The 26,747-nt window shown below is 41.8% G+C and overlaps 1 protein-coding gene and 1 long non-coding RNA gene across 16 annotated transcripts in view; one reads left to right on the top strand and one right to left on the bottom strand.

Annotated features, from left to right (window-relative positions):
- Window positions 1–26,747, bottom strand: part of LOC113435409 (uncharacterized) — a 263,948-nt gene that overhangs the window by 113,472 nt on the left and 123,729 nt on the right. For all 15 annotated transcript variants that reach the window (XR_015743127.1, XR_015743136.1, XR_015743128.1 and 12 more), the window contains one exon: window positions 20,821–20,871. Coding sequence is in view for 3 of the 15 variants with exons in the window: in XM_087930948.1 (XP_087787074.1) it covers window positions 20,821–20,871 (51 nt within the window). In the remaining 12 variants the exon portion in view is untranslated. The remainder of the gene's footprint in view (window positions 1–20,820; window positions 20,872–26,747) is intronic.
- On the top strand, window positions 1,735–25,297 carry LOC148126344 (uncharacterized). Its single transcript, XR_015743137.1, has 3 exons — window positions 1,735–1,815; window positions 20,837–20,897; window positions 24,899–25,297. It is a non-coding gene; the product is annotated as an uncharacterized LOC148126344 (long non-coding RNA).

Genomic DNA, 26,747 nt, shown 5'->3' with positions numbered 1-26,747 from the left:
CTCGAGTGAATAAGCATTGCACAGAGCTTTGTGCACCACAGGGTGCTGTGGCTTACTGTTTCAAATTGTAAAGAGGTAGAAATGTTCACCCAGCGGAAAGAAATCTATTGTTTTCCCAATCTCCAGTGGTTCCCTTGATTCATGTCAATATTATCACTATACTATTGGAGCTGACAGGTATTGTCAAGAAAATAAGAGTATGGAAAGCCATTAGTTTGGGTCTGATTTGATGCCCTTTCTTCAGCTGAATGGAAAAGAACAGCCACATGCTATCCTGCTCCCTTATGGAAGCCGAAAACCTTTTAAAATGAATACTGTCCCCAGGTTTTCCAAACTAGGAAATGATGGGACAATTTTCCAGGTCACGTTATTTTTTTTTCCAGACTGCTATATTTATTTATTGTAAACAAAGTAATGGGCAAAACAAGTAATGATTATTCCAGGAAGCAATACACTAACTTTTTCACAAATAATAATTATTTCAAGATGGATTTTCCTTTCACTCTCTGAATCACAATAGTCAGAAAACAAGCCTAAAATGTTTTAGCAACATGAAAGACAAAAGTGTTACAGGCTTGTTTTTGCCAGCAATGAATATGCAAACTCACTTTTCCCTTTCCTGCAACCAAATTACTTTTTGCATATCCTGCTTGTAGACTGGAACTCTTTTGCAGTTGCAACCCTGTTTTGCCCAGTTTTACTGTCTGCAATAGAGATTTGGGGGGAAATAATATGGGTGTGAGTACAGATATGGACCTGTAACCTAGGAATTAACTGCATTTCGTGAAGTTCGGAGAACAAGATGGAAAACTTTATGCAATTTATGTTCACATTTTTCAAATTATTTCCTATTTTGTAATAGTATCCCATCACTTTTCCCAATGTGTCCTGGACTGCTACCAGGAACATCCAGAAGCCATAAACCTGAAAGATTGCCCTGTTTGCCTTTGAACTCCACAGGGCTATTAAAATGTGCTTGTTCTCCCTTTTCATGGTCTTGTTAGCTTCACTGTTAGCTCTCCTCCTTATTGCTCTAACTGAAAGGGAGAAGCAAAGTCATAGAATTTATTTACTGCATTTCATACCACAGATAGACCACTGCATGAGTTTGGCAGGAAATCCATGTTTTCCCAGCCTTCAGAATCTAGGCTGTAAAAAGAGCAAACCATGTACTATAATAAAATTGTATTGAACAGATAAAAGTTGCAAAGCAAAACTTGAATTATAGTAAAATAAATTAATGGTAGGTTTAGTTAGCAACCATGTTTACCGAAAAGCTAGGAAAACCAGGGCCAGCTGACCTTCCCTGGAAATTATTTCACGGTGCCCATGATGGCATGACTATCCTTCATGCTTGCTTATCTCCATTCTGAATTTGGGAAACTGGAGAGCTCATAGCCAGTGGAGATACAGTGATCTGACATCAGTTCTGTTCATGGGAAAACATCTATTGTATATGGCCTATTTCTCTTTTTCAGCTCTATCTGCAGTGAGAATGAATAAGCTAAGAAGAAATTACTAAGAAAAGTATTATAAATATTAATAAAAAGTAGCATTAGTATATAACTGAAACCTACCCCAGTGGTAGGATTCAAGTTTTTTCACTACTGGTTCTGTGGGCATGGCTAGGTAGGCATGGCCAGGTGCTCATGTGACTGGACGGGTGTGGCTATGTGGTCATGTGACTGGGGGGGTGTTCAAAAGTTTTTTTCTCTTTTTTTCTTTCGCAGCAAACCCCCCCCCCATTTTTGGCCTAGTGGGCCTCAGGGAAGCCTCCTGGGCGCTGAAAAAAGAAGCATTTTGAAGCCTTCCGAGGTAAGTACAACAGCGGGGAGGGAACATGCCGCACGATTTAGATTAGCTAGAGAGCAAGAAATTCGACGATTTCCTGCTTTCTAGCTAATCTAAATTATGCAGCACAGCTGATCGTCACCCAGCTGATCATCAGAAATACCGATTTGGCTGAACCAATAGGATTTTTTACTACTGGTTCCGACAAACCGGGCCGAACCAGCAGCATTTCACATCTGACCTACCCTGTCCTTTCATTAATAAACTATTATTGAGTTCCCTCATTCTACCATGGCTGATTGACAAAATACAAGTGGCGTTATACAATGCATCAGGCATGAACCACAGCTTACAAACAACAATGACTAATGGTTTTGGCATAATCAAGTGTATAGATTATGCCAAAACCAAACAAATCCTATTATTACATTCTGCAGTGTGTGAACTTAACCTTATAGTAGATCTAGAAGTCTACTTCAAATTCTAGTTCACATATCAGATGCTAAGATTTTCTGCTCTGATAAGTTCCTAGGTTGTGAGTTGCTTCCATGTGCAAAAGAAGCTATGCAGAAGCAGTTAAGCAGCAAATATCAGCAAACTGATTCAGCAATAATCAGCATTTTCTTCAGATTCAGCCAGCTGCTACTTGAAGATGAGTCACAAGGGATAAAACCTCCTTGCCAGAAACAATCAGGACTAAAAATTCGGAATAAGGAAGTATATTCAATAAATTTATTTGCTATCATGAATTTGTAGTCTACCCTTTCCATAATTTAATACTTTATTTAAGACAACTTTACATAAAATCCTGGGGGCGGGGGGGGGGGAAGAACTACATTGTATAAAATAATAGAAACAAAGAAAAAGCCAACATAAGCTTCATTTTTTCCACAGCAATCAAGAAGAAAATCACCTAAGGGTCAAAGAAAACACCCATCTCTTTTCCAGCATAGGTTGTCAAACAGAGCTTGACAAACCAAAGCACTAGCTTCATTACAACTGCCATTGAGAGGCCTTATAGACTGATTGACAACAATTTGTCAAAATATCACAGAGTGAGAAATTAAAGAGGTTAGACTCTTCTCAGTGAATATTACTACCTGGAAGGTGCAACCAATGCCAGATCTCAGGAGGCAGGACAAAAAAAAAAGCTATCTCTGAAATTCTTACCAATCATTATTGGAAGAGATTAATTTGAAGGTGTCCAATCAATGCATCTATAAATGCTCCAGCTTAGTTTTCAAGTTTAAAATGGTCTACATCAAGGGTGTCAAACTCAAGGCCCAGGGGCTGAATCCAGTCCACGGAATGCTTAGATCTAGCCCACCAAGCCAACCTGGAAACAGTGAAGGACTGGCCTGCAATGCCTCTGCCAGTGAAAATGGAGCTCAGGAGGGCTGCCCGTGGCCCTCCCGAGGCTCTGCTTTCACTGGCAGATGGTTGCAGGAGGCTGTCACAGCTGAAAGCAGAGCTTGGGAGCCCGTTTTCTCCGGCAAAGCACTCAGGCCACCACAGGCGTCCCCCAACACAAGTGAAATCAAGCTGGCCATGTCCACCCCAGCCATGCTGACTCCGGCCCCCCAAGGTCAAACACAATCCTGATGCGACCCTCAATGAAATTGAGTTTGACACCCCTGGTCCACATTCTCCATACCTCATCTCCTTTCCCACACAAAGACAATGTGAAGAGTCAAATTTTGAGAATGAGAACAGGAATGTTGTCCTTTGCAGGCTGCAACCCAAAAGAAGGAATAACGGGAAGGAGGAAAATGATCTGAAAGGAAGAAGATAGCTGGCACACTGCAGCCTCTTTTAAGCATGAGTAGGATGGTCTTGGGAAAAAGTAGCCAAGGATCCAAATGGCAGCAGCCAAACATTCTAGCAGTGCCTGATCCAAATTGTTATCCTGATGTAAGATAGGCGATCAATAAATTTTATAAATAAATAAATAAAGTGGAGGAGGAGGAGGAACATAGTAAACATTGGATCAATATGGAAAAATAGACAGCTGCACAAAAGTTGGGGAGTTGTCACATTAATTGGGCATGTATGCTAGACATTTTTCTTGAGCTCCACCAAGGTTGACCAATCTCTTGCCCTTAACTTCCAAGGATATGAGAAAACAGCCCGAAAGATGCAAATCTTTCCCTTGCATTTGTTTTCTCATCTCTCATGATGTAACTTCTTGTATGAGTCATTCTCTGTTCAGTAAACATCAGCTAAAGATAGTGTCTATGTAATATTAAAGTTGGTAATTCACCTCATTTGAAAAACACACAGGCAGTTTACTGTAAAAACATGGATACGGCTCCCTGTTTTTCATACTACCATAACCTAGACTCCAATCACAAAACATTTAGTTTGCAAAATTCAACACATTTGAATGGAAGAGAAAGTGTTTGATGTTCTGGTAAAGAGAAACAGACTTGAGTTCCATAGAAAGCGTTGCATTAAAACGAACATCGCAAAAATATTTCAGGCTACTAAAAAAATGAGGGAGGGAGGGGAAAGGAAGGAAAGGGAAGAAGGAAAGGAAGGGAAGGGAAGGGGAGGGAAGGAGAGGAAGGAAGGAGGAAGGAAGGAAGGAAGGAAGGAAGGAAGGAAGGAAGGAAGGAAGGAAGGAAGGAAGGAAGGAAGGAAGGAAGGAAGGAAGGAAGGAAGGAAGGAAGAAGTTTTCAGTAACAACACAGTGTTTTCTACTATCTTGGTTAACTCTGTGATCACTTGAACAAGAGGAGAACTACATAATCTGAGCATGTACTTAACAAACACACACAGTTCCTTAAAGAGTCCCATGTGACTTTCCTATAGAGTTATACGTGTACACAGAAAGCCAGTCCCAAACAGGAGGAAAAACAATAGCATCAAAACATCCAGCATCACCAGATTTTAAACACGAAGTTGCATGAACCTGTTGGAAGGAGGTGGCATGTTATTGCATCAGCATTACATCATTAGCAGGGCATGCAGAAAACAGAGGACTTAACTAAGAAGCCTTTTATGAGAATAAACAGAATTGAAAGCATGTGTACCTAAAAGATAATATCCTCTGATCAGAAGTAAGATTAGGTCTCCTCTCAGATATGACACTGCATTATTTCAGGTTGCAAAGAGAACTATTTCTGAATTCCCTCTATGTCAAACAATAGCTGCAGTGAAAGCAAACAGAAAGAAAACATCAAACTAATAACTCAGTGAGAAAAGTTATATTCTATGGGTGTTGCTGGCTACTGCCACTTTTTTTAGCTGCAGGCAGACTCTTCTTAAGTGTTTCTTGGGAACATTTAATGAAATCCTCCACTTGTAGCTTAAAGTGGTACAGATTGTTATATTTCATTTTGAAAATCCTGTCTGTAAAGTAATGTAAAATATTCTGTCGGGTGTTTAGATCAAGCTCCTAGTCCATAAACCAAAAGCAATTGCCTTAAATCCAATTTAATTCTACATCTCTTAATGGGAAGTAGTTCAGCATACAGTGCTCTAATGCAGGCTGACTACATCCTTTCTGGTAAATGCTTAACCATTTTTACCATGGCAAAATTGGAGAATGTCAGCAAAAAGGTCACCTTTTGTATGCAGTTAAGTGATTCTCTACTGCCTTTGTTTCATGCCCTTTCTTGGGAAACCCACAGCCCTCAGCAGATCACGTGGACTTCATAGGAAACCAAGGGGCTGAGATACCAGATGGAAATCCATAACAATAGCATTTCAAAAGTATTGTTTATTCATTGGTGAGTTGGGATTGTCATTTTAAGGGGCGGGGGAATCCATTCTGGTACCAAACAGGCCCAGAACATGGCATTATAATGTCAGGTCTATCATTAGTTAATTTATAGATTGTAAGATACAGCTGAGGCAAGTACGACCCTCAACTACAGGAAGTCCTTGACTTACGACCACAACTGAGCCCAAATTTTAGGTTGCTAAGTGAGAAATTTGTTAGGTGAGGTTTGCCCCATTTTACGACTTTTCTTACCGACTTTTCGACTTTTCTTCAGTTTTGTTAACTGAATCGCGGCAGTTGTTAAATTAGTAACACGGCTGCCTTCCCCCATTGGCGCATGACCCCGGGACACGGCAACCGTTGTAAATGTAAGTCAGTTGCCAAGCATCTGAGTTTTGATCATGTAATCATGAGGATGTGGCAATGGTCATAAGTGTGAAAAGTAGTCATAACTCACTTTTTTTCAGTACCATTGTAACTTTGAATGGTCACTTAAAGGAACTGTTATAGGCCGAGAATGACCTGTATAGCTCTTTTCTGAGTGCATAGGAAGGAATAAAACCTATTGGTTTGTCTAGTGCCTTTCTCTTTTTCTGCACTGAAGGAATACTAGTCCTCGACTTACAACCACAATTGAGCCCAAAATTTCCACTGTTAAGCAAGACATTTATTAAGTGAGTTTTGCCCATTTTACGATCTTTGCTTGCCATCGTTGTTAAGTGAATGACCACAGTAGATAAGTTTGTCATACGGTTGTTAAGTGAATCTGGCTTCCCCATTGACTTTTGGTCACAAAAGGGGAACGCGTGGCCTTGGGACACAGCAACGGTCATAAATATGAACCAGTTGCCAAGCATCTGAATTTTGATGATCATGGGAATGCTGCAAAGGTCGTAACTGTGAAAAGTAGTCATAAGACACATTTCTCAGCGCCTTTGTAACTTTGAACAGTCACTAAGTGGACTGTTGTAAGTCAAGGACTGCCTGTATAGCCACTGAAGAGGATTTTTGCATTTCAAGTATAGCATCCAAATTAGGGTTGTCTGCTACGTTTCCACATATCTTGCCAAGGCTGCAAGAGTTCAAAGTCCCATCTTTTAGATCTTTGGCTGCCCAGCTCTCCAATACAACACATTATTCCACCCCATTCCTTTCTTTCTTACACCTCTACCCATGGTTATATTTCTGCCTGGCTCTATTATCTTCTTGGTTTCTTCTTTCTTCCTACCCAAATCATCACCCTTTTGTTTCGTTGTTTAGCCCTTTGCTTATTTGTCCCACTTCCTTCAGCTCATGAGAATGCCAGACAATTTTTGCAACCAAGCAACCACTCCAGGATGTTCTACGTCATTTCTGCCCAAAGCTTCCCTGTGTGATTTTTAAAACTTTAAAATCAATCAAATTAAGTCAAGCTAAAAACAACCCGTAAAGGAAGCCAATACCTAAATCAGCACAAATTCCAATGTAAACCAGCATTCATTTGGCATAACATTGTAAGCTCAAAATATATACCAGTAATTCAAAATTAAAACAATAAGGAAAATAGACTGAAAAATAACTTTAAAAACACTTCAGAAAGCAATTGGGACTGAGCAATTTTAATCTGGGCCCAGGCAGAAGCTCTCTGAAGAAGGCATTCTGTACTTTGGATGGAAAAGATCTTTTTCCTAATAATTGCCTGCCCCATTTCTTTAGGCAAGGCAAGTGTTAAGTTTGAGCAATGAGAGGCTGAACCAAAGCATGAGTGCAACAATACTTTATTATAGCAATAAAGGGCTGACCGTGCTTGCCACGCCTGGAACTGGCTCGCAGCAATCAGCAACTGGTTGGACCCCGCAGCCTGCTTTTATAGCTGGCTGCTGGGGAGAACCAACCAATGAGGAAAGGGGAAAGAACGCCCACTCAAAGTGAGTGGACCTGAGTGAGAACTCCTAGAGTTCTCAGGACATAACACCCTTCCCCAGCTGTGAACATGCATAGTCTTTGAGGTAGGCAGGAGGTTTATGTTGGCGCCCGGAACGGCGTAGTTCTGGAACATCGCCTGTCCGTCCGGGTCTGCCTGGGCAGGCAGAGTCGGCAAAGTGTCACCAGTGTGCCCTCGGTTTGGGTCTGCCCTGGGCTCGCCGGGTTGCTCACTGGGGATGTGCTCGCAGGCTGGATCGGGCTGGTCAACCGTCCTGGGCGCCGCTGTCCGTGTTCGGGCTTGAACCGGCTGTAGGTGTGAACTGATCGCCGGGCGTGATGTGGATGTGAGGCTGAGGATGAAGCCTCCCTCGCCTAGTGCCTCTGGGTCCCTGCTGGCGATGGTGCTGAGGCGTCTGCGCAGTTGGTCTATGTGCCTTCTCCAGACGCGCCATCCTCCAGTCTGACCCGATACGACCGCTGCCCGGTGATGGCTACGATCTCGCCCGGGATCCACAGGGGGTCTCCAGCGAAGTTCCTCGCGAAAACTGGCTCCTGTAAGATAAAATGTCTAACCCCGATGAGGAAGCGAGGGGAGAGTCAGGGCAGTATTGTGGTGTAGTCTGTCCAATACAGTCCTCAGGCGCCTGCCCATCAGGAGCTCAGCTGGGGACTTATTGGTGACTGAACAAGGAGTTGAGTGCTGGCTCATCAGGAACCGCGAGAGTTTGTGGTGCCAGTCATCCTTGTTGAACCTTGCCAGGGCTTCTTTAGTGGTCCTAACGGCCCTTTCAGCCAGTCCGTTACTGGCAGGGTGAAATGGGGCTGTGAAAATGTGGCGGATACCCAGGTTGGCAGCGAAACGGCTGAACTCAGTCGATGCTAACTGTGGGCCATTATCGGAGACGATGGAGTCGGGTAGCCCGTGCGTAACTAACAGGCGTGTTAACACGTTGGTGATTGCTAGTGTGGTGGTCGTGGATAGCTGTGCTACGTCAATCCATTTGGAATAGGCGCCCACGACCACCAGGAACATCTTCCCATGCAGAGGGCCCGCTAGGTCGATGTGAATTCTGGACCAAGGAGCGCTGGCGTTTTCCCATCTAGTAGGGGTGGCAATGGGGGAGCAGGACGGGATTCCTGGCAAATGTTGCAGGAACTTACCCAATTGACAATGTCCTCGCTAGATCCGCCACCACACGTAGCTGCGTGCTAACGCTTTCATTCTCACGATGCCAGGATGTCCTCGTGCAATGCTTCCAGAACTCGGGTACGCAGTGAGGCCGGGATGACCACCGAGTGCCCCATAGTAGACAGCCCTGCAGACTTGACAATTCCTGCATGCGAGTCTTAAAAGGTGTGAATTTGTTATCAACATTGCCACCGGCCACCCCCTCCTCACCCAGTCGAGCACCTGGGCGAGTGTTCGGTCTGTCTTGGTTTTAGCAGCAATGTCCAGGGCAGTGATGGGTAGGTCCAACTGGGTGATCTCGAAAATAGCGTGACAGGAGCAGGGTCTTCAGCCGGGCAGGCAAGGGGCAGCGACTGAGGGCGTCAGCGTGGGACAGTGTTTTACCCGGGCGGTGTGTAAGTCTGTAGGAGTAGGCTGCTAGGAAGAGAGTCCACCTTGTCATCCTAGGGAGAGGACTTGAGGGGTCTGCTTGTCCCTGCCAGGAGGCCCAGGAGGGGTTTGTGGTCCGTGACCAGCTCGAAAAATGGCCAAAAAGGAATTCGTGAAATTTTTTCACGGCTGCAACAGCTGCTAGGGCTTCCTTATCGATCTGGCTGTAATTGCGCTCCATAGCAGAGAGCGCCCTTGAGAAAAAGGCGATGGGAGCCTCGGCGCCATTGGGAAGCCTGTGACTTAGTACCGCCCCAATTCCAAAAGGGGAGGCGTCTGCTGCCAGTACTAAAGGGAGGTTAAGGTCTAATTGAATAAGTACCGCTCTGACGTGAGTAGTGATTTGACGGCGTTAAAGGCATGGTCTTCCTTGTGCCCCAGTGCCATGGTGACTTTTTATCCAGTAATCTGTGTAGGGTTCAGCTACTGATGCTTTATGGGGCAAGAAGGAGGCGTAAAAGTTCAATAGCCCCAAGAACGCCTGTAGTTCAGTTTTGGAGGTTGGAGTGGTGCCTCGTGGATTGCCTTAACCTTGACTCCAGGGGTGAATGCCAGAGGCGTCAATTTTATAACCCAGAAAGTCCACCTGTCTAGTGGCAATGGCACATTTTTCTTTTTCAACTTGAGGCCATGCTGTCTGAACCTCTCTAACACAGCTCGAACTCTTTGGAAGAGTTGGGGTCTGTCCCTGGCCGAGACTAAGATGTCGTCGAAGTAGGGTACTACACCAGGGAGGCCCTGCAAAATCCGCTCCATGAGGGATTGAAAATACCCGGGCAACACTTACGCCAAATTGGAGACGCTTGCATCGGAAGGCACCCCTGTGAGTGACAATTGTCTGGAGTTCCGCTGTTTGGTTATCTACAGGGAACTGCTGATATGCTTGAGACATGTCCAATTTAGCAAAAATGCTGCCTGGTTCGAATGTGTGTAATAAGTGCTGGATGACGGGCACAGGATAAGCGCTAACTTGTAGAAATTTATTGATTGTCATCTTGTAGTCCGAGCAAATTCTCAGGCTACCGTCTTTTTGAGGGGTGTGACAATGGGCGCCTCCCACTTGGCGAAATCTGTTGGCTCAATGACCCCTTGTTTTAATAGTTTATCCAATTCTGCATCTAGTTTTGGCCGAATAGCAAATGGGACCCTCACGCGGTTTTAGCCTGATTGGGACTGCTTGGGGTCAACTGAGAATGAGATGGGGGTACCGTTATAACACCCCAGCTCTTCGCTGAATACATCTGAGTAATCAGCTAATAAGGAGTCAGTGTCTGAGGTTGAGACAGCATGGACTCCTGTTAGCCCTAGGCCGAGATGGGGAAACCAATTGAGCCCCAATAAGGTGGGTAGATTGCCGTTAACTACCACTAGAGGTAGGTGACCTTAAAAGCTTTAAAACTGACAAGAAACTTGCCTCTGCCGATTACAGGAATGGTCTTCCCTGGTAGTCCTTCAGGCCAAACTGGCATTTCGGGAGCCGGCTAGTGGATAGGCTTGGTTGGAGCCTCTTAAGGGTGTTCCACGAGATAATTGAGAGCGCTGACCCTGTGTCAACCTCCATGCGGCACGGTTTACCTTCTAGGGAAACGGAGAGAGAAATTTTACTAACAGTGTGGCAAGTGTGCTTGGCAAGGTGATGCGTGCGACAGTTCAATACTTGCCTCTGTGGTCCCGAGTGCGAGGGAGGGTGCCTTTGTGCTGCGCTTTGGGGGCTTGGCAGACTCTCGTGATGTGTCCCCTTTATGGCAGTTATTGCAGGTGGCTCCTTTAAACTTGCAGGTGGCCCTCTGATGAGATCCCCCACAGGCTAGGCACAGGGTGATGTGCTTGGGTGGACCGATGTTTTCTTGTTTGGCTCCTACCTGCGGCCGTCTGTCGTTGGATAGGCGGTGGACTTCTGCTTTTCATCACTGATGGGTTCCTCTGCTACCACCTCCTCGGAGTGGACTGGAAGTGATGTCAGCTTGGGCCCTGGATTTCGGTGGCTGAGTTTGTTGCCAGCTCAGCTGCCAAGGCTTCCTCGACTGCTTGTGCGAGGTTGAGGTCTTTTTTGCGAGAAGTCGCTTTGCAGGTGGAGGTCCTTGACCCCGCAGACTAATTGATCGAGGAGCATGTCCTCCAGGTAGGTTCCAAACCCACAATGCAGTGCTGCTGTTCTGAGAGCGGCCATATATTGATTGATGGTCTCCTTGCTCGATTGCTTCCTCATACGGAAGGTGAATCTCCTGGCAATCTGTGAGGGCCTGGGGGAATAGTGGTTAGTGAGAATTTCAAGTAACTCTGACCACGGAACGCTTTTCAACTCACGAGGAGCCACGAGTGCTGCGGCAGTATCGAGACGGTGGCTCCGCAGTAGATCAGGAAATACGATTTCTTCCGATGCTCCCCGCATCCGCCAGGCCAACTGCATCGATATAATGATTGAAGCGGTTCTTATACGATTCCCACTTCTCCTCGTCTGGTTTAAACGCCGGAAGACTGGATTGGAACTCATGGTGCTGGGACCAGTTGAACAACCTGAGGAAAAATCTCTCTGGGGCAGCAGGCACGTTTTAGTGCCCGTGGTGGGCAAGTGATTTCAGCTCAGGAGAGGCTGTTTTAAATCCTCTCTTTCTCTCTGGGTTAACCACGCTTAGGCTGTTAGCCGTTGATGGCGTTTGGATTCGCGCCTGAGTGGGTGTCAGTGACTGGCTACAGCGCTGTGCTGTACCTTTTAGGTTTGAAATTCAAATGACAACCGCTTGAATTTCGCGCCTGATATTGAGCGGCTGCAGCTCGCAGCGCTTCACTTTCCTGTAGCTGGGCTAACAAGCGGCTACAGACGCTTCTAACTTTCGATTCTGACCGCTCTCTCTGGCTGCGGATCAGCGTTTGCTCTTTTTGTTTGCTCTTTTTGTTGGCTGACCGCTCTCTCTGGCTGCGGATCAGCATTTCCTTATCGCCGCCGATCGCTCTCTCTGGGCTGCGGATCGGCGGCTAGTGACTCAGCGGTTGCATGGTGCTTCTGGTAGCCATCCCATCCTCGTCGCCAGTGTTAAGTTTGAGCAATGAGAGGCTGAACCAGAGCATGAGTGCAACAATACTTTATTATAGCAATAAAGGGCTGACCGTGCTTGCCACGCCTGGAACTGGCTCGCAGCATCAGCAACTGGTTGGGACCCCGCAGCCTGCTTTTATAGCTGGCTGCTGGGGAGAACCAACCAATGAGGAAAGGGGAAAGAACGCCCACTCAAAGTGAGTGGACCTGAGTGAGAACTCCTAGAGTTCTCAGGACATAACAGCAAGTGAAAATGAAGAGAGCAGCTTTTATAAAGATCTTAAAAACTAGAATAGGCATGCAACTTAAACACCACTAAGTTACTTAAGAGTGCTTAATATTTTACTTCCATTAGCTTTTTTTTCCTTAACTTTAACTGCTTTTTTGAAAGTTTCCATTTCAGGACTTATCATCTGTTTTTTTTTAAACAAAAATATTTTGGCTACTTTGATGTTTAACTTCCTTAGTTCTTCACAATTATTTCAGCTCGTTCCAAAATCTATCTCTACTGCTGAGACCTACACTGAAATTTTGTTTCTAACTGAAATGAAAGCTTCCAAGAACATTATTTCCTAACTATGTAAACAATATCCCATGTTAATGTTCATAAATTTTCTAACTATCCAGAGTACTTCAAACAGATTGAGAAATATGGCAGTATATATTCCTGCATGTAATAGTTAGCACTGTTCTCAGAGAAGGGTGAAAACTAGGAAGGTGGTAGACAGAGCATTGTCAACAACGCATACATATTCAAAAGACATGGGATTGGCACTATGATGCTGTTCCATCTTGCCAACTTTGACAAACAGATATACCCCTACTTTCTCTACATCTGCGTCTTCCCTCCACAGATATTAAGGGTTTAGACTAGGAAAGAAAGACCCAGGTTCAAAGCCACTGTCATTTCTGGGTGATTTGGGCCCAGGCACAAGTTCACATTGTTCAATTTCACATTCAACCTGTTGTTGTGAGGGGTAAAATACAACAAGAGAAGGTATGCTTAATGCTAATGCTCTAAACCTGATGAAAGAATGGTAAACTACCAATCTAGCCAAGTAAATACATGTAGCACGCAAATATGATGAATTCTAGTACCAATTCAACTATGAATGGTGCTTTTCGGTTTAAAGTGACTTATCTTAAATATAAGTACATAAAATATGGAAATTGGACCAGGATGGTCTATATATAGTTACCATTAAAACAGAAGTTGAATGTTCTTTACAAAACCCACTGTTATATCAATAGTGAGAAAACATAATTCCTATGGTGTTTTCAACCTTCCACACCAAAATATCTGGGTTTCTGTAAAACCTAAATACCAACCATCTTTCATAATAATGAAAATCATCATACAGTATAACAATTGTGCTATATTTTAGCAGTACTAAAAAGAACAACGTTCAAAACTTGCTACCAAATTGTAATGCTGGATGTCATGCAAAAAGAAATTCATAAAATGCATTAGGAGTAGTGACTATTGGAAGTATTGATTATTTGATTTAATTTAATCAAACTTAAGAATTGATTTGATTTAAAGTATTGAAGTACTGATTTGCATTAAATTTACTTTGTCTTAGACAAAGTCCATTTCACTTAACAACTGTGCTACTAATTTAACAACAGCAGTGGTTCGCTTAACAACTGTGACAAGAAAGATCATAAAATGGGACAAAACTCAGTTAACAACTGTCTTGCTTAGCCACAGGAATGTTGGGCTCAATTGGGATTGTAAGTCGAGTGTATGTGTTGCTATTGGGTAAAATTATGCATAAGCTAGAATATATTTCTAATGTTTACGTTGAGAGATTCTGTCTGCTACCTGCCAAGCATCTCACATTCCTTTATAAAACTTCAAAAACTATGGAAATGTCATACAGTAATTTAACTGTCCATTCCACCTGTTGGAAAGATTATCAATAACTTCTTGTACTACCTCCCCAAAAATTTGTTCTGGGAGAAGGGGATCTTCTAAATCTGATATTTTTTTTATAATTTTTATTGGTTTTTAAAACGAACATAGACAAACAAAACATAAAAACATCAAACCATCTTTCCTATATATACATACAGTGTAGTGTGCCAGTTGGTTTACAAATTGTTTTGTGCTTCCATTTCATCCAAATCTGATATTGTAAATACATAACCTAAAGGCCTCAGTAGCTTACATCCCATTGGACAATGAGCCAAAATTAAACCTGAGTTGAGCTAGAATGTCTGACAACAATAATAGCTGAAAGACAATTTTGAGTTGAACAACAAAAGGAGAATCTTCAGCAATGAATTCTTTAATAGGTCTGTCTTTTTCTCATCAATTCTTGGGATTGATAAAAGCCACAACAGCCTTGGAGGGCTCTTGTTCTGTATTCTGCTTTGAATTCTTCTTATCCAAATGTGTTTGACTCAGCAGACAGAGGAAGCCAAACAAAACTATTTCAGACAGGGAAGTTGGAGTGAGGGACAATATCTGCCACCTACAGAAAGGGAGAGGTCTATGGCCACCCATGTTTAATGCTGAAAAATGGGAACATGCACTGCTGATCTTTGACTGTGGAGAAGCCTGCAGAGGATTGCAGCTGCTCATTCTAAAGACTGGGTGGCCGATTCTTTTTCAGTGGCTCTGAAGAAAGTTAAAATTAAAAACACTGCTGTGGAAAAGAACTGGGGTCACACTCCTCTTGAATGAAGCAAGATGATTAAGGAAGGAGGAGGGTGGTTTATCCACTGCCAAACATCTTGCCTACTGTGTGAAAAATCCTCGGCAAAAGTTGAACTAATTTTATGAGAGAATTTTACACCACAGAACTTGACCTTTGTGAGAATACAGGACACAAGCCAGTTTTATGCATTTTGGAAACAGGGACTTTGGGAAACGCTGCTTTAGATTCTGGGTTGCCAGATCTGTATAGAAGCCTAAATATTTTTAAGCACTTATAAGAGTCTATATTTCTTTAAGCACCTGTGTGATATACCCATGAAGTGTAAAAATGTGTACATATATTTTTAAACACCATTGGATCTAAATTTGGGGGCCATTAGTATAAGGCAGTAATTTTCAATATGTCTAACACATAAAGCTGCCTCTACACTTGTGTTCTGTTTCATATTATGTGTAACATTCCTTCCAACTGTGTTAATACCGCATGCATATTTTAAGCACAAATATTGCCTATCTGTATTCTTTCTTTTCACAATATAGCTGTACGTTGCATTAAGGATTGGTGTGGAATATATATCCAGGTATAGATATTAATATTTACTAATATAATCATGATTCCCTACAACTGACCTTCCCTATTCCCACATTTTACCCACCTGTAGAATTTTCATACATGAAGTCATAGGAAGTATTGTAAGTATTATTAAGGAGAAAAATGACTCATATTACACTTTAGACCAATCACTATATTAAGTTCTATGAGAAGTGGATGATCAAATACAATGATAAAACCAAGATAAAATAAGAAATGGGTATCAGAACAATGCAGTGTATGACAAAATGGAAGATAAACCAGTCCAAGAATAAAATTGTGCAGCATTTTTATAAATCACTGAAGCAGTATTTGAAAGGCTAGCAAAACATTAAAATGATTTTCTCCTGACTCAAAAAACTTTTCAAGTGAAATCGTTTCACAGAGAAGGGGCCACCCCTAAAAAGTCCTCCCATTTAAAGCCACCCATTGTGCAACTAGGGCAGGGTGGGGGGAGAAGGCACAGAAAAAAAAGGCTCAGAGAATTATCTACTTTTGTAGATAAATGTACAACACATTTCTTAGAGGGGGAATGTTAGTTTCCATTTGCTTTTTTTTTTCCTGCTCTCCCAAATGGAAAAGGTTAAATGATAACAGTTATTTGGAAAAATACAGTCTCTTGTATCTCAGAGAACAATGATATTAGACAAAACACATGGTTCCAATTAATTAATGAACATTTTCCGTGTGTAATTTTACTGCCCTTATTCCATTACAGTTCAACATTTCCTATTGTCACGGCTTGCATTCCTAAATAGTTCCACATGGCTAGTACTAATCTCTGTGACCAATTGAAGACCAATAATAAAAGAAAATACTTGGGTATAGAAACATGATAATCTCAAGTCACAAGCTGCAAGATCCAATGGGGTCTCTAAAAGAATTTTCTCCTCAGAGTCCTCAACATATTTTCTGAATTTTCTTTATTTTGGAGACGCTAGCATGTCTCCAATCTTGAAATACTCTGTGTGTGTGTGTGTGTGTGTGTGTGTGTGTGTGTGTGTGTGTGTGTGTTTGTAATCATTCTTTAGCAACCCTTGGACCGGGTAAAAATAATAATGCTTGCTTTGTAAATGCATATAAATAAGTCCTTCCTAAACATGAAAGGTTGGGGAGACTGAGGGAAATTAAGTGTCTGGAACAGTTTTCAAAAAATGTAGCCCTGCCAGTAGAACAGGTTAATCAACACACTATAACAGCTTTGAAGGAAGCCATTTCAATAGCAAACACATTTTGGTGGTTTAAGTAAGAGACTTTCTAGGGCAGGGGTAGGGAAATTTGACTCTTTTATCACTTATGTCCTACATTTGTATATTAAACAGTCCCATTCAAGTCAAAAATTGATTTCCCCCACAACTGAAAAACCAGTAGGCCAGGGATGGGGAACCTTTTATGGCTCACTCAGGAATTCTGGGAGTTGAAGTCCATAAGTAATAAAAGAGCCAAGTTTCCCTACCCTTGTTCTAGGGTAATTGAGAAACCTGCAACATCTCTATGGTTTTGTGCAGTACAGTTTCAAGCTGATGTATAAAATAGGGACCATCACCATCCCTCCAATGTCCCTGGGAGACCTTGGGAATTTTGCGGTCAAAGTACTATGACAATAGTTCCCCAACACTGATACATTAATGTTATTGGCAAAAAGAAAGGAAGAAATACCTTCCTATTTTTTTCTGCTTGGACCATGTTGGTCTCTAACAAAATGAAGGGCAGAATTCATGTCTGTAAGGCCACAATGTTGTTCAGCTGGACCTACATCCAGAACTTTATTCATTTTCTGAGCCTGGGAGTTTATTTCTGAGCACTAGCCATGACTAGAGTCCACATTTATTTTATGTCCCAAAGGTGTTTGTCAAAAAGCAACTAGACTTTCTTAGTTTTTTTCCTTGAAAACGTTTCACTTCCCATCCGAGAAGCTTCTTTAGAACTGAACTGAAGAAGTTTCTTGGATGAGAAACAAAATGTTTTCAAGGGGACAAAAACTAAGAAAATCCAGATGCTTTTGACAAGCACCTTTGGGACAACCATGACCTGGATGATTGAAAATCTCCTTAGATACTCATTTATGAAACGATTTTCCACTTACACATAGCATTTATGTTGTTTCAGCGGTATAATTCAGTATTGGAGAGGGTTTTCTTCAAAGCAAAACCTTTGCTGGTTTGGGTTTAAATAGTTATAGATAACAAGCCATATTCTGCCTGTCCTAACAGTTTCAGAATTTCATTTTTTATTTTTTTGGCCTGCTGTTGATTTGGAATTTGGAATTAGCAGAAACCGCACTGGAAGATTTTGATATCTAGACCAGTGGTTGCCAACCAGTGGGCCACGATCCACTGGTGGTCCACGAGAAAATTTTGGTGGTCTGCAGAGAAATGTCACCCCCAAAGCATACACCCCCCAAGCAATGAATCCAAGCTGCGCAGGAACACAAGGCTGCACCGTTCACATGGCCGGCAGAAACACAAGGCTTGTGTCATTTGCACTGCGAACAACACAAGGTAGTGAGGGAAGAGGGGAAAGAGGGGATTGGGGGAACTTGCCCCACTCGCCCCATGCCTGGCCTGGCCACCGGGCTGCTTCTTGCTGCTTTTTTCTTCTTCAGCTTTTGGCTGCACGTAAGGAAAGCAGCAAAAGTCTTTCTCTCCCCCAGATTCTGCCAGAAATGAGTCTTTGGACCCTGCAAGTCATCCTGCTCCAAGAAGCTGCACTGGCAAATATTCATTTCTGCTGGACTTTGGGGGAGAGAAAGAAAGACTTCTGCTGCTTCTGCTGCTTTCCTTGCATGAAGCCAAAAGTCTCTCTCTCTCCCTGAGAACGGAGCTGGAGACGGTAGCCTGCAATCCCAAATAATGATCGATTGGTAGGAAAACAGGGTGGGGAATTTTTCTGCAGACCAGAAGCCAGCAAGGAAATGGCAGAAAAGAAAAAGGGAGGGATTGAGCCTAAAAAAAGGGGAGCAGAAAGGACACCAAAGTGGGTGGGAGGATGACTCCCTAAGGAAGAAGGCAAGCTCAGAGCAGCAGAGAGAGAGCTGGTAAGCCCAGCTCTTACCAGCAGCTGTTTGCGAGGGGCAAAGTGAGGAAATAAGGAAAAATGACCATGCCAGCGCCCGGGCAGCATGTCACAGCTTCTGGACAGGTGGGGAAAGTCCCATCCACTGCCACTGCTGCTGCCTTTTTGCTCTCGCTTCCAGAGAGCATTGCCACCATTGAGCAGCCCAGCACTTGCTCCACCACTGAGCCTGAATTGATCTGGTCACACGCACACACACACACACACACATGCTCTGCCTCTTGGCTCAAGTTAGGGAACCTGTCCAAATGCCCACCCCCACGTCAACAAAGAAGACATAGCTGGAGAAGCTGGAGAAGCTGCTTCGTGGCTTTTCTCTCCCTCTTTCTTTCTCCACTCCCCCGCCCCACCCCATGGAAGGACTCTCACAGCCATGAAGCGGACTGGTGGCCTTTGCAACGGGACTGCAACTTTGGCGGATGAGCCATTGGCAGGCTTTTTAGGGTTTCACTTTCCAGTTCTCTGGGAACTCAGGCCCAGCTTTGGTGGCAAGCCTGGCAGTTGTATGTATCCCGAGAACATGTCCTCCTCCTCCTCCTCCCTAAATCTGAAAAAGCAGGGGTTCTGAGCTGGTAGAATCAGTGTTTAAGTGAAGTTCAGAAGTCTTACTATATCGACCGTTATCCAGACTAGGGGTCTCCAACCTTGGCAACTTTAAGCCTGGCGGACTTCAACTCCCAGAATTCCCAGCCAGCTTTATTAGTGGCCTGCGAGATTTAAAATTATGAGTTTGGTGGTCCCTGAGGTCCAAAAGGTTGGTGACCCTGATCTAGACTGACATCTAGATCAAGAAAACTGACATCTAGGACAACCATTTTTCTTGGCTGCCACATACATACATTTATTTTTGTACTATATTATAATGGTTTTTAATTATAGATTGCCTGCTACCCAGAGCAACTTGCTTGAGATGAGCATCTATAGAAATTAGTTATAAATAAGAACTGCTACTGTCCAAACCTCTCATAGTTCGATAAGTTTTCTACAGAGTTAGACATACAAATAGCATGATTCCATGCTGATTCTAAAAGCCTATAGACCATGCAGCATTAAAAAATTCACTTTTACAAACTGGAATATAAAAGATAGAACTTCTTTGTTCTCAAGCCTCAGATCTCTCCCAAATCTGCCATTCTCTTACTCTACAATGCATCAGCAGGCAGATTTAAAAGAAAAATAGGGGGAAACCCACAAGCTTTTGTTCCTTGTCCAGATGACCACAAACGTGGAAATTTGGACAATCTCAACCTCATCTACGAATGTATTATGGTCTCAGTATAATCAGTGTTGGGATATTAACATTTGGCTTCAATTAATTCTTAGCCTTTAAACCTGAGATAGAGTTTGATACATAGACAAAATTATTAAATCCATACTTTCTTTCTGGAAAAATAATTATGCTTCTTTCCAGTCTTAGAAAAAGTGGAATACAATTGGAAAACCTGTAAAACTTCTTTTCCCATACACCTGCTCTTCCGGTGAGAGAGTTGGAGAAAAAAAATGTAAATTCAAGAGCCTAGATTCACCAAGACTTTGCAGCCTTTGGGGGATTTTTCAGTCTTCAGTGTTTCTCAGACTGGGCAACTTTATGATATGTGGACGTCATTTATTTGGTTGGAAAATTCTGTGAGTCGAAGTTTATGTCTTAAAATTGTCTGAGAACATTGAGCTAGAGCAGGAGTGTCAAACTGGATTTCTTTGATGGCTGGATCAGCATTTTAGTTCTCCGTGGGCTGGCGGGGGGGCAGCAGAGGGAGATGGGATGGACACCTCCTGCAGCACCCTGTCGGCCAAAATGGGATGTGGGAGGGCCATGTGCAGCCCCTCCGTGCCCCGTTTTTGGCCTGGACAGCCTCGTGCAGTACCCTGCTGGCCAAAACGGGACACTGGGAGGGGCACACCTTGTTTTCTTTACCAAAGGCACCATGGCCCGGTCCTTTGCTGTTTCCAGGCCAGCCCTGTGGGCCAGATTTAAGCACAGCACGGGCTGGATCTGGCCTGCGGGCCTTGAGTTTGACTCCCCTGAGCTAGAGTTTTAAGCAGGTACAGATCAAATCTTTAAATAAAATGGCAAGAAACTAATTGCTATTTTTTTTACAAAAATCAGAAACACTTGGATTAGGAAGGAGCTTCTTTTATTTTACTAAAATATCAGTTCTGATTATGAATCACATATATAATCCTACTTGCATGGATCTTTCTTATTGTTACCCTAATACACTAAATCATTCTGGCTGCACAAAATGTGATAGCTAATTTTAAAGGGGAAGCAAGCTTAATAGGCAAAGCTTCTGTTAAAAATTTAAAACAATAAAACAATGTGATTAGGAAGATTCACTAAACCCTACAATGAAGTGACCATACACACAACATTTACTTCAGAGAAGGTCAACTTTTGAAATAATTCTCCGCTTACCATTCCTTGTTTGAAGGACTCTGTGGCCCTAGACATCCAACGGGTAAAGATCTGAAAGAAAGAAGAAAAGACTTGAGGTAGGTTACTCAAAATAAGCATCTGGTGTGCAAGTGAGTCTCACAATCTGATTAGTTCTTACATAGCTATTTAAATTAATGTAACCATTTCTTAAATTCAAACTATCTTCAAATGATTTGTTTTGTATTTGTATTTAGTTCTCTGTCAATAACTCACAGGTCTGGGAATTACTAATTTGACAAATGCTCAATTGCAACCTTTTAATTTTTCATCATCCCACAGTGAATGTAGGGATATTGTCAGGTATGAAGAAGCAGGACCTCTGGTTAGGTTGCAGCACAGATTTATTCAAGTCTATACACAACTATCTGATTAACTAAAGTTCAATACTAAATTGGATCCAGATAAATGTCAACAGAATTCAGGAGGGGTTAGACTTGGAAAGTGACTCTAAGTAGATGATGCATTTAACTCTGCCCTACCAGCTCTGCATGCTTTTCTCCCGCAGATATAAACATAATTTTCGGAGCTATGCAGCTTCTATTTATACTATTGACCCACAATAGACTCTACAGTTTTGCATAAACATGATTATGGAATCAGTTATTTTTTTCATAACAGAGTGGGTCATATCTAAATCCCAAGGAAGAATATTTAGTATGATCAAACTCTGCATTTAAATAACACAATATATTTGAAACTTTTAAACATCCTTGAGATGAAACTTCTGACAATTGTGAATACTGTATGTTAATAACAGACCCCTCCCCAAACCAAACAGCTGTTCCCCAAGCAGTCCCCACAAATCTTCAAGGTGCCTTTAAAGCCTTACATGGCCTGGAACAAGGTTATTTGAAAGACTTTTTTTCCCAGTTACATCTACCCAACCCCAACAGAGCAGGGAGGCAGGATATGCTACAGGTCCCCTCTCTTAAGGAGGTTCATCTAGTACAGGGGTGTCAGACTCGTGTTGTCATGGCATCATCATAGTGACATAGTGACTTTTTTCCCATTCGCTAAATCAGGCGTGGGCGTGGCCCATGTGTGATGCATCAGGCCTGTGGGCTGCAAGTTTGACAGCCCTGATCTAGTAGTACCAGGAAAAAGGGCCTTCTTCATGGTAGCTCTCTCCCTGTAGAACAGGGGTTGCCAACTTTTTGGACCTCAGGGACCACCAAACTCATAATTTTAGATCCCAGAGACCACTAACTGGTTCTGTGGCGTGGCCTAATTTGTGGGTGTGGCTTGGTGGTCATGTGACTAGCTGGGCATGGCTTGTATGTAAATATTACAAATATTTATATAAATATTGAATTTTTTATAAAAACAGAGCAACTTTTACCCAAAATCAGGCAAAGCAGGCAGATTGAGTTGCTCACAGAATCACAGTTTCATTCAGAAATCTATCTATCTGCCATTAGACAGCTCAGTCTGTCACATCAAATTTGCTTGCAAGCAAACTCACAAAATTAACTCACAACACACCATGCAAGTAAATATTGATTTTTTTATTTAAAAAAGAGCAACTTTTACCCCAAAGCAGGCAAAGCAGGCAGGCAGATTGAGTTGCTCACAAAATCACATATTCATTCAGAAATCTTCCATTGGCTAGCTCAGTATGTCACATAAAATTTGCTAGCAAGCAAACACAAAATTAACTCACAACATACCATGTATGTAAATATTGATTTTTTTATATAAAAAGGCAACTTTTATCCAAAACCAGGCAAAGCAGGCAGATTGAGTTGCTCACAGAATCATTCAGTGATCTATCTATCTGCCATCAGCTAGCTCAGTCTCTCAAATTTGCTTGCCGTGAGTCTGCACTCAATTTGCTTGCAAGCAAACCTCAGTCCTAAGGGAGATTCGGCTTGTGTTTAGCTAGAAAGCAAGAAATCCAACCATTTCCTGCTTCCTAGCTAATCTAAATCTCCCGGCACAAGCAGAACAGTTGATGGTCGGAAAATGGAAAAACAGCAATTTAGCAGACAAGTTTGCCAGGTAAGGAGTGAGTGGGCGGGGAGGGAGGGGAGCAGTCTTGTGTTTCTGCACAGCCTGGATTGTTTTGGGGGGTGCTCTGGGGGTGAGATTTCTCTGCGGCCCACCAAAATTTTCTCATGGCCCAACAGTGGGCTGTGGCCCACCGGTTGGTGACCGCTGCTGTAGAACATCATCTTTACAGAAATAATCTTAATGCTCTTTCGAAAGGCCTTAAAGACATGGTTTTGCCAGTGGACCTGGAGATCTCAGGGTGATAAGGAGCCCATCAAGTGGTTCGTTTCATTGCTGTCACTGGCGGGGGGAAGGGATTAGGCTTTGTGTTGAATTTGTATTTCTGTAAGTGTTGTGGTTCGCTGGCAGCAGGTGCAGATGGCTGAGGTCTCTGAGAGCGAGGACTCAGATGAGGGGCCTGCATGTGATGCAGGGATGGGGCCAGGACTATCAGAGAGTGGGCTGCTGCCTTCAGAGCTTGTGGAGTCTGGAAGCAGTGATGAAGAGGACTCCGGGTTGCCTGTGCTCAGTGTGCATGTGCACAGGGCTGCTAGAAGAAAAGAGCAGCTGAAGCAGCATGGGCGACTCGGGAGTAAAGCTGCAAGGTGATGGCTCCTCCCATAAGGGATAAAAACCAGCCTTTGGGGTTGGCTTCTTTGCAGAAAGCAAATAAGTTCTTTCAACTCCAAGTTCTCGTGAAAGTCCTATCTATTCTGGTTTGTTTTCAGAGACTTTTGGCTTTGGACATTTATCTGCAATTAATCGTGTTCTTGGCAGCCTTTCAGAACCTTGAAAGGGCTTGTTCTTATCTGGGACAATTAATTTTAATGACTCTTTGCCGTGAACGAATAGAATTCACAGAGACGCATTTAAAAGGTTTGCTTTTATCTATACTTTGTGTTCATTTGCTGTGAACTAGGCTTGGGCCAGAACAGTAAGTCACCTAAAGTCATTGTGAGTTGGGACAACATATAAATGTTTTTAATAATAAAATGTAAATATGACTTTAACAATTTTATGCACATGTTTATGATATTTCTGATTCTTAGGATAAGATACCAGAAAAAGTATATCTCAATAAATTTATCATGGCTTAGGCAATAAAATCAAACTTGCAATCTAAAATGGAAAAACTCTATGGTATTAGAATGAGGAAGGGATCCTTCCTTGAAGAAGGCACCATCAAAATGAGGACTTTATGTTGTCATATTTTGCTGCCAAGTCTAACAGTCTGTTTTTGAATATCACACTTCAGAAAGGAGTATGTACAAATGTAAATGCAGGAGTTGCCCTCCATGATTATTTTGCAATGTATATGCAAACATAATGGCTTCATTCCAGATCTTCTACTCTGTAACTTTGACTCTGTTTTTTCCTTCCTTTTCTTTTATCCCTTTCCCATCTTTCTGTTTTTTTGATGTAGTGTCATTTAGATTGTAAACCTCGGGGCAGAAATGCCTTGTTTTCATTGATTGAACCTAAGTCACTCTGTGAGGTTTTTTTCAACTTTAGAGCAGGGTATAAATACTTTAGATAATAGATAAACACAGTCTCAATTTTTAAGGCAATTCATGCTATTTGCTCTAAGAACAATCTTCTCTGTTTCATTGATGATAAATTACAGAGTGTATCAGATACCACAGACATAAAAGTAACATAAATCTTTAATTTCAAATAATAGTGAAAAAGCCCAAATATATGTTGTCGGATGTATGAATATTATTGTAATAGCCACTGAACTAAGGTCACAGAGACACAAATTCAATTGCATTTGGGCCACAGCAGTTCATTGGGTGACTCTGGGTCAGCACAATCACTCAGCTCAACCTGTCTCCCAGGACTGCTGTGGAGAAAATTGAGGGAAAAGGGTTATGATACAGCCTTGAGCTTATATTTATTTCTGATAAATATAGGCACTGCAATTTCCATATTTATGAAAACTACAATGGGAAAAATATCCACCAAAATGTCAAAGAGAAAAGATCCAAGTGTCATATTGCTGGCAACCCATTTCTAATCTTCAAATGACTTCACCCAATTCTGATGTGTGTGTTTTTTAATATTACAGATGTTGAACCATAAAACAGAAGAAAGGTATTGTTCCTGAGAAAGACAGGGATTCAAGGGATACGCAATAATAAAACGGATTTTTAACTTTTCATGTAGCACTATCATCAAACCCTAGTGAAATAACAGGGTGATCACAAATTTCCTAATTGGCCATTATGATGTATTAAGCAGATATCATAGGTAAAGAAAATAACTGACAGGTTAAGAAAATTAATTTCTTTTACTATTACTGAATAAAAGAGTAGGACATGTCACCTACAGTAATAGCATAACAAGTACTTATTATGTGACTTATTCTGTGTTATTCTTAATAATTCTCTTTTTAAAATAGTTTTTCTTCATATTGTAACTTTCATGTGCTTACCCTGCATATCAACTGTGGAACAATACTATTTATTTCAAGTATATAACATTTACCTGACTCATTGTATTGCTTTTTCATAATTAAACAGTTATTCAGTAGGGATAGTGATTCAACAACTATATGTTTACAAGAAGGTTAAAATATGCAGGTATTATATAGCATGTAATGCATTGTTCTGCAGAATAGGGACAGGTCAGGAAGGCACCTACATGACCAGACCTGGTTTTTTTGACTATCCAAATCACACAGGCATTAAGTAAATCTATTGTTCATAATTCATGTGGTTTTTTTTCCTGGAAACCAGCAAAAAAATGTCACAAATAGCCATCATATGACCACAAAACACTGCAATCAGTTGTAAATACTGACCTATTGCGAAGAGCATGAAATGTAGTCATGTGATGGGGTAGAGGAGGAGGATGTTTCACAATCACCATAGGTGCTTTACAGGATACTAAACAATTGGCCCTAAATCTTCAAGATTAGAAAAGATGTATATTTAACCGATTTTACTTCGCTTCATTCATGAATTTTGCAGGCAATCTTCTTTCTAAGCTTTCCATTATTTTTCTGTTTACCTCCTGTTTAAACATCCATAAAAGAAGTGAGGGGAAAATCTATGTTTCTTTTTAGTACTGATGCTTCATGAATCATCCTTGGACTGAGAATTGCAAGTATATACACAACCAATAGGGTTTTTTGGATGTGGGAAATAAATAGTTACATTCAAGGAAAGAAAATATTCTATGTTATCCAACAACTATTTTGTAAAATGACCTTCCTTTATTAGGTCATTATAATCATCCATACATCCCACATTTGATGGTCTTCTGATCTCAGTCTATAATCCTATCATCAAACATAAGATTATATAGGCCACAATAATTTATGACACAGTTATTTTGGGATTAGGCTTTAAGATTTAGTTGTTTGTTTAAAAGACTGAAATGACTACCCCTCTGGAAATAATCAACTAATTCATAATCAAACAGTCTCCTTCAACTTGGCTTCAAAAATCCAATTTTGCAGTTTTCTAGACAAGATCAAGAAAATGACTTGCAGACAATATCTACATGTATTGCTGACTGAAAACCCAATATGGGTTTTTGAGTAAAACAGGAAAAAAATGAACTTTTTAATGATTTTAATGATATAATCTAGGAGACATAGCAAGGATTATATAACCTTTGAAAAATAAATACATTTATAATTGTACTTATAGCTGCTATAGGAAAGATGAAATGCCACTTTTCTGTTTTTTTCTTTCTTTTCTATTTTTCTTTTACTTTTTCTTTCTTCCACTTTTAAGTATCTTTGATTTCTTTCTCTTTCTTTTTTCCTCCTATTATCCCCATATTAGTGTATATTAGTGTGTATGCGTGCATGTGTATGTATGTATATTTAAATTATGTATGTAAAAATGGAAGTGATTTGCCATTGGTTCCTTCCAGCATTGTTAAGAGAAAAGCTACAGTAGCAGGAC

The sequence above is a fragment of the Pseudonaja textilis genome, chromosome 3 (assembly GCF_049901715.1).
Source record: "Pseudonaja textilis isolate UNSWEBS1 chromosome 3, rPseTex1.2, whole genome shotgun sequence".
In the NCBI taxonomy this organism is placed as follows: domain Eukaryota; kingdom Metazoa; phylum Chordata; class Lepidosauria; order Squamata; family Elapidae; genus Pseudonaja; species Pseudonaja textilis.
The sequence above is the reverse complement of the archived record's forward strand: the minus strand, read 5'-3'. Positions and strand labels throughout refer to the sequence as shown.